Source organism: Hippocampus bargibanti, linkage group LG13, assembly GCF_051943395.1.
Source record: "Hippocampus bargibanti isolate YZ-2025 linkage group LG13, ASM5194339v1, whole genome shotgun sequence".
Taxonomy (NCBI): Eukaryota; Metazoa; Chordata; class Actinopteri; order Syngnathiformes; family Syngnathidae; genus Hippocampus; species Hippocampus bargibanti.
The window spans coordinates 3742054-3762105 of record NC_142746.1 but is presented as its reverse complement, the minus strand read 5'-3'; the positions used below and the strand labels follow the sequence as shown (position 1 = coordinate 3762105).

Sequence of the window (20052 nt, the reverse complement as noted above, 5' to 3'; positions counted from 1 at the left end):
TGAAGACAACTTTTCATCGTTACACACTGAAACATTGTTCAGCCCTCCAATCATATGTATGCTTGTCTTTATATTTTTAAGGTATACTATTCTATCTGGAGGCATCTTCTGAAGGTCTTCTGGTGGTTTGTAGTGGCTTACACAATGTTGGTGTTGATCTCAATCTACACATACCAGTTTGAAGAATTCCCAGATTACTGGAGGAATTTTACTGGGCTCACAGAACAACAGTATGATCTTGCTTCACACTCGATACCATTTTGTGTCTTTGTTCCATCAATTTGTTTTAGCACTACAGTGATACCTCGGTTTACGAACCCCTTGGCCAACGAACTATTCAGTTTACGAACGTTAAATGTATGAAAATTTTACCTTGGCATAAGAACTTTTTTCGGGATACACACGGAGCTGCCTCAACGAGTGATATGTCGTTCGCGAACGAGACCGCTCTTCTAACAACAAAATGGCAGCCGACTTGTTTGGTCCTCTATTCCCCGACCCCAGTCTCACCCCGGGTAAAGCCACGTGGTTGGTCAAGAACGCAGGAGTGAAAGGGGTGGGGTTTACAAATAGAGAGTTAAGCCGTTCTCCAAAAAGAAAATGGCTGCCAACTTTTTTTGTCCTTTATTCCCCTCCCCAGTCTTCGGTTAAAGCTATGTGATTGGTCAAGAACGCAGCAGTGAGCGGAGGTGGTTTAAACATTAAAGAGACAGGTAGACGACAGTGAGAGAGTTTAAACTTTGATAGTTCAAAAGGCAGAGTGTAGACTGCAAGGCTCCACAAACTACCGCACAAGCCATCTGTACAAAAAGCTATCAACCCAGCTAAACAGAACACAATTGATGAGGAACTAGGTAAAATTAGAAAGAAAGAAGAAGGCTACGTTCCTCATCAAGTATTTAATGCTGAGGAAACTGGCCACTCCATTCCATCAAAGACCATCACAAAGGTCAATAAAACGACTTTATTATATAGTACAGTTTATTTCTTTAATTATAATACCATATCACATATATTATACATAAAATAAGGTGTATTTTGTGTAGTTTTAAGGCTAAGAAAATTAGAAAGTAGAAAATTATGTTTTATGGGGACCTGGGAACGGATTGTACTCATTTTAATGTTTCCTATAGGCAATTAATTTTTGGGATACACACTTTTCGCCTTACACACTTAACCAATTAAGTTCGTAAACCGAGGTATCACTGTACTCTTACTATTATGAACTCAGTATAAAACTCAAATAATTGTGGGATAATCTATTTCATTGTCTCCTAAGGCTTGCAGCTATTGGTCTGGAGACATTTGCCCTCTCAGAGCTCTTCACAAGTATTCTTATTCCTGGATTTTTCCTGTTGGCTTGTATTCTGCAGTTACACTATTTCCACAAACCATTCATGAGAATTACTGACCCTGAAAATGTTACTCCAATTCACTGGTAAGCTCACTTGTAAATTAATTATTTTGCTATATAATAATTCACCTTTTCATATGGAAAATGTATTGGTTTTTCACACTTGTGCAAATCGCAAAATAAGAATTACATGTAAAATTCATGCCCCACCGTTTCATCATCGAACACATCTTTGCCCTCCGACTCCTGATAGAAAAGGCTTGGGAGTTCAAAAAGGATTAGCACTTATTCATTGCTTTTATTGAGCTTAAAGGACAACCTACACCATTTTTTTGTTTCCTAACTGACATTAGAAAAACGCTTTATAGCATCTGAAATACCCAAACCACGCAGGCTGATATTTTTAGTCAAACGCAAAACACCAATAAAAATGACTTAAATTTGCCCAAAACTGCCACTAATGAACTCAAAACTGGAGAGATTCAGAAAGTCCCGCCCCCAGTTCGTGACGTCTCGTCGAGATACTCCTTCACAAACTGCCTTGCTCCAGAATCAAAACAATGGCTGAAAGGACAATCGACACCTCCGGACAAATTGCGTCCATAATTTGTAAAATCACTTCAAATTACTTCTACAGACCGCATTTTACAAAGATTCCACCGCATATAGCTATATTTTACATTTGAGAACTCACGCTGAATATTCATGAAGTCTTGTTTTCGAGTTGATGACGATGCCGGAGTGACGTCACTGAGGGAACGCCCCTGACCGAGAAAGCGACACACAGTGCATTTTGGGTACTTTGTTTTGTCTGAAAACACAGTGTTGATCGCGAAATTAGAAGGAAAATTACATAAATAACGCGATGGTGAATCGTTGTGTGGCAGCCAATTGCGGTAACACGCATAAAGAAGGTGTAAGTTTACACAAATTCCGAGTGGACAAACCAGCTATTTCCAAAGGACTAGAGTAGTATGGCGGCAGCCGAAGAGCTCCCCGGAGTGCGCAAATCCCCGCTTGGATAACCGCTGTCATCTTCTCAGCCTGACAATGGGTAGAAAGTTATTTCCAGTGGTGAAAGGGAGCAATCGTCATAATAGTGGAGCAAACCTATCGGACAAACATTCAGCTGCTGGAACGAGGAGCTAACCGGATAACCACTCATACACAAGTTCGTAACTCTTCATCTTGAAAGTTTAAACAACGTTTTGCATGCAAAACCTTTAAACAATCTGTATTGATGTTGACATCTTGTAGCTTATTATTTGTTATTCATGTCCTTATATGCCACATATCACCGAAGTTGATGCTATATTGCTTATTCACGGAACTTCATATATGCTTCATATGTCGTGTCCTTCACCAATTTTGTCGCTTTGCTTACACGGCTCGAATTGATCTGGAAGGACTTCTTTAATCAATCGCAAACACTTCTGCTTTCATCTTCAGAACTATTTGAATCATATTCATAACTGAATGAGTAACAAGAAAGGATCTTTTTCCGAATTTGAACTCTCTGAAAACATTGTTTTGATTCTGGAGCAAGGCAGTTTGTGAAGGAGTATCCTGACGAGACGTCACGAACTGGGAGCGGGGCTTTTGACTAAAAATATCAGCCTGCGTGTTTTGGGTATTTTAGATGCTACAAAATGTTTTTCTGAGAGAGTTCAGATTCGGAAAAAGATCCTTTCTTGTTACTCATCCAGTTATGAATATGATTCAATTAGTTCCTCCTGGAAAAGCAGCTGTGACCAGACTGGTTCAACTCAGATCGGAATGGAAGAAGTGTTAACCAATATTGTCGATGAATCAGATAATAAAGGTAAGTTCTTCCTTGATTTATCTGACCGTCTTCAGGCACTGGGCGGCAGACACCCTCAATTTGTTGCCAGCCAATCGCAGGACACACAGAGACAAACAACCATCTGCTCTGACACTCACACGTTGCCACAATTCAGAATGTTAAATCAGTCTGCCATGCATATTTTTGGAATGTGTGAGGAAATTGGAGAAAACTCACACGGGCTAGGGGGGAACATGCAAACTCCACACAGGAAGGCCAGGGCGGGATTTGGACTCACGACCTCTGCACTGTGAAGCCGGCGTGCTAACCACTCGACTACCGGGCCGCACAATTTATTTCTATGAATTATTTGAGATAAACGAAAATGCTCATTCTTTTACCACTTTTCTATGTATTAATCTATTGACTGTCTTTATTGAGTAAAATTGTTGCAATAGCTCAAGACTGTTATGGATCATTTCACCAAAATTCCACCGAAGGTTAGTGAGTTATCGAGGATGACACCCAGGCTCTTGACCTGAAGTGGAAAAGTCTGTTGAGCAGTATGGGTGACAAATGGTGTCAAAAGCTATGGTCAGGTCCAGGAGGATAAGAATGGAGAGTAAATTGGTGTCTGCTGCCATTAGAAGATTGTTGGTAACTTTCACGATCGCTGATTCTGTAGCGGGGATGAAAACCAGACTGGAATTGTTCGTAGAAATTATTGTGAGTTGTGAGTGAAGCTGACAGGCAATTTTTTTTCACGAAGTTTAGAGATGAAAGGAAGGTGAGAAATTGGTCATAGGTTATTGAAATCATTGAGATCTGAGGTTTTTCAGGATAGGACTGACAGCTGCGGTTTTGAGGGGGAGAGGACCAATTCCAGATGATCGAGAGGAATGAAAGGAAGCAAAGAGGGTAAGCAGGATTTGACCAGGACTGTGGGGAGGGGGTCGAGCTGACAGGAAGAATTCTTGGATTTGTTTACTATTGAGGGATGGGGGAGTTCAAAAGAGGATAACAGTTGAAAAGGGGTAGGAAGGTTGGTGGAGCGGAGGGGTACAGAGGAGCCTAGGCGCTGGTGGATTTTGTTGACTTTTTCAGTAAAGAAGAGACGCAGAGCATTGCAGGTCATCTGAGGAATAAAACCGGGGGGGGGGGATGCAAGGGGTTGAATGATTTTGTTATAGAGAGAAAAGAGAGCCAGAGTATTTCTAGTATTTGATTCGATGAGTCCAGAGTAGTATTGTGATTTCGAGTGCGAGATAGAGTCTTTGTAATGGGAAAGTTTAGCTGTGTACAGTAAATATCCTTGTGAGCAGTGAGACCAGATTTCCTTTAGAGTCTTTCAAGTTGCCGAGCTTTAGATTAGATCGAATGGAGATGCGAGGGGGCGGACCGAGAATATTGGACAGACCAGGATTTGCCAGGAGTTAGCGCATTAAGAGTGTTGCTGAGGCCCGTGTTATAATGGGAAACCAATTCGTCAGAAGAGGAGTCCGTAGTCAGGGTGGCAATCATTGTAGCGAGAGAGACAGTGTTGATGTCTTTGACATTTCAATAAGTGATAATATGAGGTGGTTTGGAGATAGATGGAAATGTTAAATGAAACCAGGAAATGATCGGTTATAGGAAGTTCATCAGCTGTACAGTTGGAGGGAGTAAGACAAGAGCACCAAATCAGATCGAGGGTGTGTCTTTTAATGTGTGTGGGCAAGTCTGCAAACTGATGAAAGCCAACGCGGTCGGGCAAGGAGGTGAAGTCCATGGTGAGAAGGGTGGAATGTTCCATGTCTAAGTTTAAGTCCCCCAGAAAAAATATATTCTGTGAGAGGAGAGATGGTTGAAGACAGCAGATATTTCATTTAAAAAGTCACTATGAAGTTTGGGGGGATGATAAACTGTGGCAATGATCGTGGGGGTGGGTCCTGAAATGTGATTAATTATTATTAATTTGAGAAAAGTCCTCAGGAGTTTGCCACATCTCATTTAGACAAAGAAAGTCAAGCTTATGGTCTATGATGATATCTTGGATTAGGCAACCCCTCCCAGTAAGCGAGCAAATGTTGAATTGGCAGATGTTGACGCTGGCGATGTTAATATTGCTAGGGCCATTAGCCAACCTAGCCACCCCAGCTCACACGCGGTGGTCTGCGGATCAACCATTGTTTTTGCTTGGCCGACGAAAGGATGATAACTCGGGATGTGCCAGCAAACCATAACAGAAGTCGCTGATCTCAAGAAGAGAGGCACTCATCCTAGCTGCTCAAGAGCAGGCCCTGAGCACCAGAGCCGTAGAGGCCCAGATATACTACACCAGACAAGACCCAGGACGAGACCCAAGGTGTTGGTTGTGCAAAGAGGAACCTGAGGCAATGCAACACATAACTGCAGGGTGTGAGATGCTGGCAGGGAAAGCCTACAAGTTTACATATACTTATATGTATGAATGTATGTATAAAATTTTAGCTGACAAATTAAATATTTGTTATTTTAGGTATTCCAAAATGTTATTTGAACCACTGTTGTAATCAATCTAATCTTTTGTATGTGACAATATTGTCACAGAAGAAGCTATCAGTATTGGTGACTGCTCAAGAGTTTGGTATTATTCGTCCTTGTCTATATTGAACATATCTGAGTGTTTTTAGCATAATCTTTTTTTCAAGTTATTCATGACCTGTTTCCTTCTCTTTTCAGTGGAGTTTATGCCCAGTAAATGGGGCCTGGTGATTGACAGGTTATTGGTCCTGTTTGAAAAGTTCTCAAACATTCTCAACAAAGCCCAAGTCTTTCTCTGGACTCTTCTTGAGCTTCACATCATTAAAATGGTGGCATTCTACTGCGTGTGGGTTGCACTTGAAGAGGTAAGTACACAAACAAATGTTGTGGAACTAAAATCACACAATTTAAATATATCATGCACACCTAATTTATGATTAGTTTGATCTTTAAATGATAAGCAAGATCCACTTCAAATGATTTACTCTACTTAAACTACAGTAAAGTCTCGTTATATCGATATCGGTTATATCGATAGTACTGCTTATTACAATACTATTTCTATGAACGCAAGGAGAAGATTTACATGCCGCAGGATCGGATATATCGATAGTCCGGTTATATCGATATTTTTTCAGACTCTCGAGAATATCGACATAACGAGACTCTACTGTATTTTTAAAAAATAGTTATCTAAATTTCTCATTATATTTCAATTTTCATCATGAATCATTTACATTATCAACTGTATAGGCAATATAATAACTAACATTTTAAAACAACAACAGAGATGACTGTATCCCGTAATCAAGTTAAATAAATCAGATAAATTTGACTAAAATGTTAAAACAAAGAACAATATTGGTAATCAGATTGGCTTCAGGGAGTGTTCCACTGCTCCCCCAACCTTGAAGCAGTGACCTATCAGAGCAAGGATTCGGCACCGGGACTTATCAGAGCAGGGGATGGACACAGGGACCGATCAGAGTCGAGCTCTGGTATGGCCACCTCTGTCCATTAGGGATAGAGGGCCCGGGTTACCAGCACAACTTTACTTTGCTGAAGAAGCTCTTCAGATGAGGAGCGAAACGTCCGACACCTTCAAAGAAAAATACAGATGACGGCTGACGAAACCTTTTCCTCGATGGTTCAATCAGTTTTGTATACTTTGGCAATCTAGTTAAATCAGGCCCCATCCATTTTAGAATTTGGCCCACAAGGTGTCCAACCGACCACCTTTTTTAATTTTCCAGATGCATCCCTCCAGTATTTAAAAATGCATTCAACCTCATGTTTTATTTTATATTTTGTTGTAGCCATCGGTGTTCAACCTGGTTCTGGTGGTGCTGTGGTCTTTGGCAATGCCATTCAGTCGTTTCAGACCAATGGCTTCCAGTCTGTCAACAATCTGGGTGTGTGTAATCATCATGTGTAAAATGCTGTACCAGCTAAGTGTTGTCAACCCGACTGAATACTCCAATAACTGCAGCCTGGTAAGATGTGCCTAAACATATATACTGTGTGTATGTGTATATATATTGCATAGATAGTATATATTGACAGTTTTACCGTGTCCCCCGCCCTTCAGGTTAAGAGCCTGGGTGTCATCCTCGATAGCACACTATCTTTTCACTCCCATATAAATAACATAACTTGGGCTGCATATTTCCACCTCCGTAATATCAATTGTCTCCGTCCCTCTCTCACCCCTCACACCACTGCTATCCTTATCCACAGCCTCGTCAACTCCTGTATCGATTATTGTAACTCACTTCTTTTCGGGGTTAATCAAAAATTTCTCCATAAACTCCAACTAGTCCAAAATTCCTCAGCCCGGATCATCACTAAAACCCCCTCCTTCCACCACATCACTCCTGTCCTCCAGGAGCTCCAGTGGCTTCCTGTTAAACTTCGTATTGATTTCAAAATACTTCTGTTTACATTGAAAGCCATCCATAACTTTGCTGTCCCCTATCTGTCTGACCTACTTCAAATCTCCATTCCCTCTCAGGCCCTCAGATCCTCATCCTCCCTCACCTATGTATGCCCTCTGCCCGTCTCACCACAATGGTTTACGAACCCCTTCACTTACTAACATTTCGGTTTGCGTTACATTTGAAATGTAAATTTCTCCACTGCGAGACTAATAAAGGCAAATCCAAATGCAGCGCAGGCGCGGATCTCCCCGTAAGCATTCCATACAATGAGTTATTTTGTTCGTGTCCATGCGGGCGCTCATTAGTGCGAGTGGAAGCGCATCCACCTTATTTAGCTTTGTGTTCGCACATATTTTATTGAGCTTGGCTTTGAGTGTCCCACTCTTTCTACCAGGCCCTGGGACCAACGATGGTACACACCCCAACATCATTAAACTGTTTTAAATACATTTCCATACTCTGTCCACGAAAGCCAGACAATTGTCCGAATTATTATTATTATTATTATTATTATTATTATTATTATTATTATTATTATTATTATTATTATTATTATTATTATAGTCACGATTGGCAAGGTGGTGGATGGTTGTGGATCCTAAAAATAGCAGGCAGGGGGGAGCAGCAGGGTGTAGTTGACAAATTGTATTAAAATAAAGTCAGCAGGAACAAAATATCAAACATCAAAGTCATCATAACACAAAAGTACCAAGTAGCAACCAAAACCATGAGTCAAATATAGCAAGATGAAACAAACCTGACAGGGCGAAACAATACAATGACCTGACACCAAATGGTCGTGCCGGGAGTCCTTTCAACTGACACTGATTGAAACGACCAAGACCTGTGCAGCTGCAGGCGGGGCCTACAGCGCCACCCGTTGGTCACGAATCAGAACGTGACAATTATTATTATTATTATTATTATTATTATTATTATTATTATTATTATTGTTCTTGTTGTTATAGTTGTTGTTTTTGTTGTTGTTGTTGTTTTTTGTTTTTGTTATTATTGTTGTTGTTGTTATTGTTATTATTATTATGTAAACAGTGACACAATTCATCATGTTTGTGTATGCTAGCTGGGATTGAGAGTTGTCACGTGTCTTTCTTTGTCTTTTCCAAACAGCCATTTCTGAATGAAACTAACCTTTCACAAAAGGAAATAATGAATTCATCTCTGTATAAGGCAACAGTGGATCCAGCCAAATGGTTTGGCATCCGAAAGGAAGCAACTGTACTGGACTACAGCAAGGTACAAGTCTTATATATTGTGCCAACAGGTGCCCAACTTTTTTCCATCACCTTTGCAAGCAAACAACCTGCCACGATCAGCTCGTTATACTATATAATCACAATGAGATACCGCGGCAAAGAAACATGAAGTCGGAATGTGCCACTTACCTCGACTTGACAATAGTAAGCTTGCTTTAACTTACTACAGTGATATACCTCGGTTTTCGTCCATAATCCGTTCCAGAAACCTGTTTGAAAACTGATTTGTTCAAAACATTTTTAATCTGTTCTAAGTTTAGAATAAAACACTTATAATGAGTTTTGAAGGGCACTTATAAATGAAAGGTATTAATAATAATAATAATAATAATAATAATAATAATAATAATAATAATAATAATAATAATAATAATAATAATAATAATAACTTTATTATTATTATTACAGCATGAACTGTGTAAACACGTAATAATAGAACAAGTCATTTGTAAAATACCTTAAAAACAAACTGTAATATGTTTTATTTTCACACATTTAAAATTGGAACATTAATACTGGAACATAAAATCTCTCTCTCTCTGTCTGTCTCCCTCTCTCTCTCTCTCTCTCTCTCTCTCTCTCTCTCTCTCTCTCTCTCTCTCTCTCTCGTTGTTATTAATATTAATATTGGAACATGAAATCTCTCTGTCTCTCTCTCTCTGTCTGTGTCTCATTTTCTCACACGCTCTCTCTCTCTCTCTCTCTCGCTCTCTCTCTCTCTCTCTCTCTTGTTGTTGTTATCGTTATTATTATGTAAACTTTCTGTTTCTCTCCCTCTCTCTCTCTGTTATTGTTATTATTATTAATATTAATATTGGAACAGAAAATATCTCTCTCTATCATGCTCTCTCTCTCTTGTTGTTATTATTATTGTTATTGGTATTATTATCTCTCTCACTCTCTCTCTCTCTCTTGTTGTTATTATTATTGTTATTGGTATTATTATCTCTCTCTCTCTCTCTCTCTCTCTCTCTCTCTCTCTCTCTCTCTCTCTCTCTCTCTCTCTCTCTCCTCGCACACGCACACGCACACCCCATGATGGCCGTATCATGAAAGACAGACAAACAGAGTAGATGCAGGAGTGTGTTCGTTTTTAAAAAAGGACATCACTGATTACCTCGAGACCTGACACGGAAGCCCTGGGATGCCCTTTCTTTACAGCTATATTAACAAAAACAACTTTGTCTCCAGAATGGACAAATTTCCAAATTACAGCTGTAAAATTGTGACCGTACCGTTTATTCCTCTTTAGGGTCGCGGGGGGTGCTGGAGACTATCCCAGCCGTCTTCGGGCCTGAATTGGTTTTCAGTAAACTGCAGGGCACACAGACAAAGAACAGTCACTCTCACACTCACAAAGGCCAAATAAAAGCAAGGTGGTGCATAACGTAATTCATGGAAATTTTCACCTTTTGCGAGGTGGTGATGGCGGGTGCGGATCCCAAAAAGCAGGCAGGAGGGAGCAGGAGGTTGTTTGACAAATTGTATTAAAATAAAGGTCAGCAGGAACAAAATGTAAAACATCAAAATCATCTGAACAGAAAAAATACAAAGTATCAAAAGAAGACCAAAAGTAAAAGTCCGCCAAGGTTAAACAAACACATGCACAGCATACAATGCATGCGATTGCAGACAAAGCATGCAACAAACATGCAGCAAACAATGAACCGACCCCGGATGGTCGTGCCGGGTGTCCTTTTAAGTGTCAGTGATTAAAACGACCAGCACCTGTGAGGCTGCAGGCAGGGCTGACGTCGCTACCCGTTGGTCGCCAATCTGATCGGGACGACCAGCACCTGTGCAGGTGCAGGCGGGGCCGACAGCGCCCCCCGTTGGTCGCCAACCAGATCATGACAGAAATATTAATTCTTGTAATATGTATTCATTGCTGTTCAAAATCAAATTATATGAAAATTACCCATATGATGTGATACGATACCACCTACTAAATTGTGTATTCTTTGGCTGCAAATACTTTCTTTCAGTATTGACTCATTTTTTTCTTTCTGCAGAACCACTTAATAGTACTGCTGTTGGTGGTATTTGAGGCCACGGTGTATCGTCACCAAACCCACCACTATCTTCAGCTGCAGCAATGTCCCTCCAACATACCAGCTCTGTTCCCAGACATCACTCGGAATAATTTAGACGACGGTCTCCTACCCTGCTTCAAGTACCTGCTCAACTATGCTTTCTACAAGTTTGGATTAGAGGTGACAGAAATATGTTGCTTATTCAAATGTTCACAATTGATGTTGAAAATATGTTTCTTTTCAAAGATGTGTTTAATTTTGTAAGTTGTCTTACTGACTTATTATGAGTCAACCTATGAAACACATTTCAGAGTATATTTTATGTATATCCCAATGTGCCCCCCCCCCAAACTATTCTATTTTAAGATCTGCTTCCTCATGACTGTGAATGTGATTGGTCAACGGATGAACTTCTTGGTGATTATCCATGGTTGCTGGTTGGTGGCCATCTTGGTACAGCGACGTCGGACTGCAATTGCAAGAATATGGCCAAAATACTGTGTCTTTCTTGCCATCTTCATGATTTATCAATACATATTGTGTGTGGGTATACCACCTGCTTTGTGTAAAGGTAAGCCTTGATGAAGTTGATACAGAAGAAAAATATTAAGTACAGGCTACAGCCACTGTATGATTTGCATGGTTGTTTTGAATGTATTTTATCTCATAACAAGTAGAAGCCGATGAAAAGGTTTCTTCAGCCGTCATGCTAGTGGGCCTCAATCTGCAGTACATCACCAATGAGGTTAAATGAGGTTAAAATCTTTGCGAAAGAAAATAGATGGTTTGAAAGGGGAGTAAAATAAGTTATTTTCATAACACAGCAAAACCCTTCACTAAATCGCCATGGTGGGGTGAGGTTCAATTTGGATCGTTCCTACAACCGACTTCTTCAGCAACATAGGCTAGCAGAGAAAGAGGGACCAATCATAGCAGAGTCTGGCACCGCCACGTCTGGACTGTAGGGATACGTATAGGGCCGAAACTACCAGCAAAATATTTTAGTAACTGATGAAGGCTCTTGGATAAGAAGCAAAACGTCCGACACCTTCAAAGAAGTACAGATGACGGCTGAAGACACCTTCTCATCGATGGACCACTCCTGTACGACTGAAAGCTTACACAGAAGTAGAAGTGACGTAAAACCTACCCAGGCTGATAAGTTTACCAAGTTACCAAGAAAAGGTTATCAGAAAAACTGTGGTTATAGCTCTCACGCAAGTTTCTCTCAGAAATTTTAGAAGTATTAGAGACTGTCCCCTGTCAAATGTTGACAATTTGAGTTTTATTTTGCATATGTTCAGCATAATTATTCCCCCGGATGCTCGGCCTGTAATAAGCCACCCATTTATATGTGGGCTAGGGACCAGTAGCAGCTGGGAATCAGCGAAGAGCGCGGAGTGCGAACCAGTCAGCAACGAAGAGCATATATATATTTTACTGTGTTATTGCACATAGCCACGTCACCACATCCCTTCCACACACTTTACTTGCTACTTCGGTCAGCTTGCCAGATATGTCAAACTTTTTTGCCCAAAGATCGGCTCTTGAAGTGATCAATTTCCCACGGTCGATCCGATCGCGCATCTGCAATCACACACACATGCGCGCGCACACCCACACTCCTGTTTCAATGGTTTTGTGAGGTCCTGCTAACTCCAGATCTCGTGTATGAACCACCGTTGCTGATAAGTTTAGAGAATAACTAGTGTTACATTTGAACACTAAATATCACCCCATTTCCCACTTCAACTTCTTTAAAAACAAAGAAATAAAAAGTGGACTTGAAACTGAAATAACAGCAGTAGTGAGGTTTCTGTATGGGTACATTCAAAGTCCTCACCCCTGTAGTGAATTTGGTTAAAATATCATTTTACTTTTTGTGGTATGAACCTTTTTCCTCTCATTAACCACACACACACAGACAAACACACGCACACACACACACACACACACACACACACACACACACACACACACACACACACACACACACACACACGCACACACACACACACTCACACTCTTTGTCGATTGTGATTGAATTGACGAGGTGTTTGATTGTTGTTGTTATATTATTATTATTATGTTTTTTTCTCCATAGATTACCCATGGCGGTGGAACACCCCACTTTTAATGAACTCTTCTCTCATAAAATGGCTTTATCTTCCAGACTTCTACACTGCACCTAACTCCAAAAATCTTATAGGTAATACCAAATGAACATATTCATGATCAATCAACATATTTTTACAGATTTAAAGGACAACCGACACCTCCGGGCAAGTTGTGTCCATAATTTGTAAAATCACTTCAAATGACTTCTACTGAGCGTATTTTAAAAAGATTCCACCGCATATAGCTATATTTTACCTTTTAAGACTCGCGCTGCATATTCAGGAAGTATTGTTTTCGAGTTGGTGACGATTTCTGACGTTCCGTCACGTCAGGAACAGCCCTGACCGAGAAGGTGACACACCATGCATTTTGGGTAATTTGTTTGATCTGAAAACATGGTGTTAATCCGTGTTGATGGCGAAATTAGAAGGAAAACACATAAATAACGCGTTGCTGAATCGTTGTTTGTTGCACCAAGACTACAATTTGATACTAGTTGACACAAATTCCCAGCAGACAAATCAGCCCATTTCCAAAGGAGCTTGGGTGCCATCTTGTGCATTTTCTGGGCACTACATTGGAGTCCAGATGTCTCAAAATGATACGGAAGGACTTCTTTCATCGATTGCAAACATATATGCTTTCCTCTTCAGAACTACAGTGTATTTGAATCATATTCATAACTGGTTGAGTAACAAGAAAGTATGTTCTCCCAATCTGAACTCTCTGAAGCCATAGTTTTGATTCTAGAGCAAGGCAAGACGTCCAGGCGTGACGTCACAAACAAGGGGGCGGGACCTTCTGAAACTCGCCATTTCCGAGGTCATTTTGAAGTAGTTTTGGGACACTAAGTCATTTTTATTGGTGTTTTGCAGTTGATGAAAAATATGAGTATGAACATTTGGGTATTTTAGATGCTATAAAACGTTTTTCTGATGTCAGTTAGGAAACAAAAAAATGATGTCCGTTGTCCTTTAAACCCCACTTATTTTTCCCCAATTAACAGTTCTTGAGTTCTTAAATCAGTTAAATCAGTTCTAATCAGTATCATAAAGGTGCATTTTCAAAGGTTATGTCTTTTTCGCAGTGGATTTTGGACTTCTGGTTTGTGCATCCCAGCAGTGGAAAGTATTTCAGTGTGAGCAGTGTGAGGAGTGGGTGGTTCTGGCTGGAGACAACACAGACAATCCTGATCCGATGGAAGGTCGACTGTTTAATCCTGCACCTAACTTCCTCAATTGCAGGTAGCTTCAGTATTCTATCAATCCTCCTTTTTATCTGGTGCTCATTTTGTGTTAAAACGATTGATTTTGCGCCATTGCACTGGGATTTGGGAAAGAACCCGTGCACTTCTCATTTTGATGTTAGCAAAATTTGAATTGAGGCAACCGGATTGTTCTCTTTGCCGAAGACGTTTCACCTTTAATCGGGAAGGCTTTTTCATTTCAACATTTTTCAGATGTGGCATCTCCCTATTTATGCCGCGGTTGGTGTGTCAGATGTTCTTTGGTATTCTTGTCTCACCCCTTGGGTAGTGTCCGTCCCACATTTTAGCTCGGGTCAGGAAGTTTGAGGGTTCGGCGCAGAATCCATGCTGTTCCCAGCACTGCGCTTGTCTGGACCAAGATCGCCATTACCATTTTGTTAGTCTGTATCTGGAAGTCCCATAGAATTTTTACTCTGTGATTCTCTACCACCGTTGGAGGTGTTTCCCATTTTGACCTTGGGCTTTCCAGCCTATATGTTTCGCTAGTCTATGCCAACAATCTGGCTTTCGTGTAATCTATGCACAGGTTGGTATGTCGGGATCTGCAGTCTTGTGCGACCGTTCTGTCAACCAGCAGTTGATGTTTACCTCCTCTGGTATCTCCACCAATGCCCTTCTGTGCTTCGCTCAGGTATTGATCTACGTGTCCACTTATCTTCGTCGCAATGATGTCTGACCTGAGCTTCCATGTTGTGGAGAGAGGCCTATAGTTAGATGGAACTGCACCCTTTGAGGGATGCTTCATGATCAGGATTGTTCGCCCTTTGGTTAGCCACCCTGGGTGAGTCCCAACCATTAGCAACTGGTTCATGTGTGCTGCTAGGCGCTCATGGAGTGCTGTGAGTTTCTGTAGCCAATAGGTTTGGACCATATCCGGGCCTGGTGTCGTCCAGTTTTTCCATATCTGAGACACTTTCTTGTATGTCTGCCACTGTTATGGTAACTGTTCAGGGAGGTTGCTGTACTCCTCTTTCACAGTCTCCAGCCATTGTAGACTGCTGTTCTGTGCGACCTCCTTCTCCCATATGCCTTTCCAGTATCTTTTAGTTTCCAGCCTTGGCTGTGCGTACACTTTCGTGGGTAATGCCTACCTCATGATGATGACAGAAAATAAAATAGATAACATGCCTGGCCAGAGTACGCTGATGAAAAATGGGCTGGAACAAGGCGGAGATGGGCGAGATGCGATAACATGGCTCTGTTGGAATGATACTACTCAAGCAACCCAAGCAGATGTGACAGAACAACACTGCAGGTCTCAACATACCAACCTGTGCATAGCTTAGATTGATTACACGAAAGCCTATGACTCAATGCCACACACATGGATCACTGAATGCTTAGAGTTGTATAAGGTCAAGAGGACCATAAGAGCCTTCGTTGCAAACTCGATGAGGATGTGGAAAATCACACTTGAAGCCAATGGCAAGCCACATATGCAAGTGTCCATCAAATATAGCATATACCAAGGTGATGTACTCTCCCCTCTGCTGTTCTGCATAGGACTGAACCCCCTCAGCCAAGTAATCGCCAAGACAGGCTATGGATAACGCCTCAGAAATGGAGCGACGATCAGTCACCCCCTCTAATCGGATGACATTAATCTTTATGCTGAAAGCAAAAAAGACATAGACTCCCTGATCCACACGACCAGGATTTACAGCACTGACATCGGGATGACATTCAGGCTTGAGAAATGTAGTTGGATGGTGACTAAAAGAGGCAAAGGTGTCACTGCTGAATGGGTATCACTCCCTGAAAGAACAATAGCAGACATTGAAAACAGCTACCTCGGTATACCACAAGCTAATGGCAACCTCTAACTGGCAACAAGGAAAGTGGCTTCGGCCAAATAGCTCCAGCAGGTGAGGCAAGTCCGAAGAAGCCAGCTCAATGGCAATAAACAGCTATGCACTGCAAGGGATCAGATACCCTGCAGGAATAGTAAGGTGGCCAAAGGAAGAGAGTCAGACCACGAATGTTAAGACCCGAAAGCTTCTAAGCATGCATGGAGGTTTTCATCCCAAATCCAGCACCCTGAGACTCTTCGCTAGCCATCAGGAAGGAGGCCGCGGACGAGTGAGTGTGAGAGCCACTGTCCAGGATGAAACATCCAAGATCCATGAATACATCAAAGAAAATGCTCCAAAGGATGATGTACTAAGAGACTATCTCAGACAATGGGGAACAGAGAATGAGGTGCTGGAAGATGGACCATCATGGGACGAAAAGCCCTTACACGGGATGTACCACTGAACCATAACTGAATTGCCTGATCTCAAGAAGTCATATCAGTGGCTAGAGAGGGCTGACCAAAAGGACAGCACAGAGGCACTCATCCTGGCTGCTCAAGAGCAGGCCCTGAGCACAAAAGCCGCAGAGTCGTAGATATACCACACCAGACATTACCCAAGGTGTAGGTTGTGCAGAGGTACTTTACACAATCCTACCCATAATTGCACGGTGTACGATGCTGGCAGGCAAAGCCTACATGGAGTGCCATAACCAGTTGGCGGGCATAGTCGACTGAAACATATAGACTGGAAACCCCAAGGTCAAAATGGGAAATACCTCCAAAGGTGGTGGAGAATGACCGAGCAAAGATCCTGTGGGACTTCCAGATACAGACTAACAAGATGGTAATGGCGAAGCAGCCAGATATGGTCATAGATAAAGGGCAGAGAAAAAGCGTTGTAGTAGATGTGGCGGTCCAGAGTGATGGAAACATCAGAAAGGAGGAACAGGAGAAACTGTGTTGAAATCAGAATCAGAATCAGAAAACTTTTATTCGTCCCACAATGGGGAAATTTGCAAAACTAGAGAAATACCAAGGGCTCAGAGAGGAACAGTATGGATACTGCGCAGAACCCTCAAGCTACCTGGCCTCTGGTAGAGGAGCCAAGCTAAAATGGGGGACGCACGCCAGACTGAGATTTTTTTTTAAATGTATTTATATGTTATGTGTGTCTGGGCCACTTCTGAAGTGTGGAGCTTCCTGTTACAAAATGACATTTATGCGTGTTCTTTTCCTCTTTCAGGAATTACCTGGACATGGTCAAGGTTTTCATTTTTAGCCACTTATTCTGGTTTGTACTGTCAGTGGTCTTCATCGCTGGGGCTACCCGGGTCTCTGTTTTTGGATTGGGATACCTTCTCGCTTGTTTTTTTTTTTTACTTTTTGGGACACAACTATTGGTGAAACCGGCCAGGACACGCCTAGCCATGTGGGACTGTCTCATCATCTATAACGTGGCTGTCATTATATCAAAAAGTATTTTATCAGTGAGTATGAAATCAGTCATCTGCTTTGACATATCGACTTTGGTGGTGTTTTGTCAGTGTGAGGGGACACCCAAATTCTGCATTTTTGGTTGCATGTAACAGCATTCAATGACACAGCGTTTCCTCACACCCTTTCAATCACAAGCCACACACCAAATTGCTTGCTCCACACAGTTACACAGTTTAGTTGTGCGAATTTAGAGAAAATCCTGAGTTTTTTCCATCTGTTAAATTTTATGAAATTACACAAAAGTATTTGAGGAAAAACTGTTTAAATTTGGTATTCGGTGTTGATTTACTGTTTTCTTATTTGTTTGTTTCAGATTCTGGCATGTGTTTTTGTAATTGAAATGCAGAAGGGCTTTTGCTGGATGATCCAGCTCTTCAGTTTAGTTTGTACAGTCAAGGGATACTATGACCGTAAGTATCATAGTCATTTGCTGCTTGGTATTTATGGAAAAGTGCAAGTCTTATTGTCCAGCATGTGTGACTTCAGTAGAAATCACATGTGAATGCTCAAATGCTGAATGTACAAAAATCAAATGCACGTACGAGGGATGTGACAAATGTCTTTCAAATCGCACAAAAAAAACTGAAATAATGTTGACTTCTGAGCTTGTTGATCACCAAACAAAAGTATACCAAGTGATCTGAGGCCACCTTTGTGAAAACGGTTTCAATCGTTCAAAAAATAGTGGAAGGTTAGCACATCCACCTCACAGTATACTGTAGAGCAGTGGTACTTAATCTTGTTGGAGGCACCGAACCCCATCAGTTTCATATGCTCATTCACCGAACCCTTTAAATAAAATATGATATATTTACTTACTTACTTTACTTACTGGTGCATGAAACGAATTGAGTTGCTCAACTTGGCATTGAAAATAATGCAGATGGGATGCTGACTCCCGTCATCTTCCGTGATACATGTAAATACATGTTTTACATATTCGTCCGACCACTTTCTTTTTTTCTTTCTTTCTTTTTGCCCAAACATAGTTAGCATGGATTAAAATATTAGGAAGGTAGTCTCACTCAGGCACATTTACAGCCCTCTTCAAGCGTTTTGATAGGGAGTTCTCACTCTGTTGCATAAACCAGCGACCTTAAAGCGGTCCGGTAGGAAATCTCAGAGCAGGACGCTTTCAATGACTGTGCCCACTAACTGCAGACTAGACTGAGGGGTGGACCTCTGCAGAGGATCCACCGAACCCCTGAGACTGACTCATCGAACCCTTAAAGTACAACCAACACCATTTAGGGAGTGGTACTCTGCTCCCCCCAACCTGAGAGTAGGGACCTATCATAGCTGTGTCCGGCGCCGCCATGTCTGGACATTAGGGATATATAAATATGGCTGATACGACCAGTCAGACTAGTTCGCTGACGAAGCCTCTTGGATAGGAGGCGAAACGTCCGAAACCTTCAAATTTGTACAGATGACGGCTGAAGAAATCTTCTCATCGATGGACCACTCCTGTACGACTGAGAGCTTACACAGACGAGTTAAAGTGTCCCAAAACTACTTCAAAAAGACCTCTGAGATGACGACTTTCAGAAGGTCCCGCCCCCTTGTTCGTGATATCACGCCAGGACGTCTTGCCTTGCTCTAGAATCAAAACAATGGCTTCAGATTCGGAGAAGATGCTTTCTTGTTACTCATCCAGTTATGAATATGATTTAAATACAGTAAAGTCTCGTTATATCGATAGTCCCGGTTATATCGATACTATTTCTATGCACGCACGGAGAAAATTACATGCAAACAGGGTCGGATATATCGATAGTCCCGGTTATATCGATATTTTTTCGGACTCCCTTGAATATCGATATAACGAGACTTTACTGTAGTTCTGAAGAGGAAAGTATAAATGTTTGCAATTGATCAAAGAAGTCCTCCCGTATCAATTTGAATCATCAGGACTCCAATGTAGCGTCTGAGAAAATGCACAAGATGGCGACCAAGCTCCGTTGGAAATGGGCTGATTTGTCTGCTGGGAATTTGTGTCAACTAGTATAAAATAGTAGTCTTGGTGCAAAACAACAGTTCACCATCGTGTTATTTATGTGTTGTCCTTCTAATTTCGCCATCAAAACGGATCAACACAAAGTTTTCAGACCAAACAAAGTACCCAAAATGCATTGTGTGTCGCTTTCTCGGTCAGGGGCGTTCCAGACGTGACATCACGTCAGGCATCGTCATCAACTCGAAAACAAGACTTCCTGAACATTCAGCGCAAGTCGTAAAACGTAAAATATAGCTATATGCCGTGGAATCTTTGTAAAATACGCTCAGTAGAGGTCATTTGAAGTGATTTTACAAAATATGGACACAACTTGTCCGAAGGCGTCGGTTGTCCTTTAAGGTTCGCTCGAACCCAGTTTAAGAACCACTGGTATAGAGGTTCAGAGTTTGATTCCTACCTTCCTGGGTAGAGTTACCATGTTCTCTACGCAAAATTGGCCCCCCTCTACATCAAGATGCGAGATTTCACTCTCGAC

The 20052-nt window shown here is 41.5% G+C and overlaps 1 protein-coding gene and 1 pseudogene across 1 annotated transcript in view; both read left to right on the top strand.

The window, feature by feature from the left end:
• Nucleotides 1–20052, top strand: part of piezo1 (piezo type mechanosensitive ion channel component 1 (Er blood group)) — a 106864-nt gene that overhangs the window by 36608 nt on the left and 50204 nt on the right. The window contains 12 exon segments of the mRNA XM_089011746.1: nt 82–230; nt 1280–1438; nt 3082–3176; nt 5838–6004; nt 6956–7132; nt 8705–8830; nt 10863–11063; nt 11250–11454; nt 12988–13092; nt 14089–14245; nt 17307–17550; nt 17874–17970. Of these exon segments, the coding sequence (XP_088867872.1) occupies nt 82–230; nt 1280–1438; nt 3082–3176; nt 5838–6004; nt 6956–7132; nt 8705–8830; nt 10863–11063; nt 11250–11454; nt 12988–13092; nt 14089–14245; nt 17307–17550; nt 17874–17970 (1882 nt within the window).
• On the top strand, nt 15945–16656 carry LOC148889061 (uncharacterized; annotated as a pseudogene).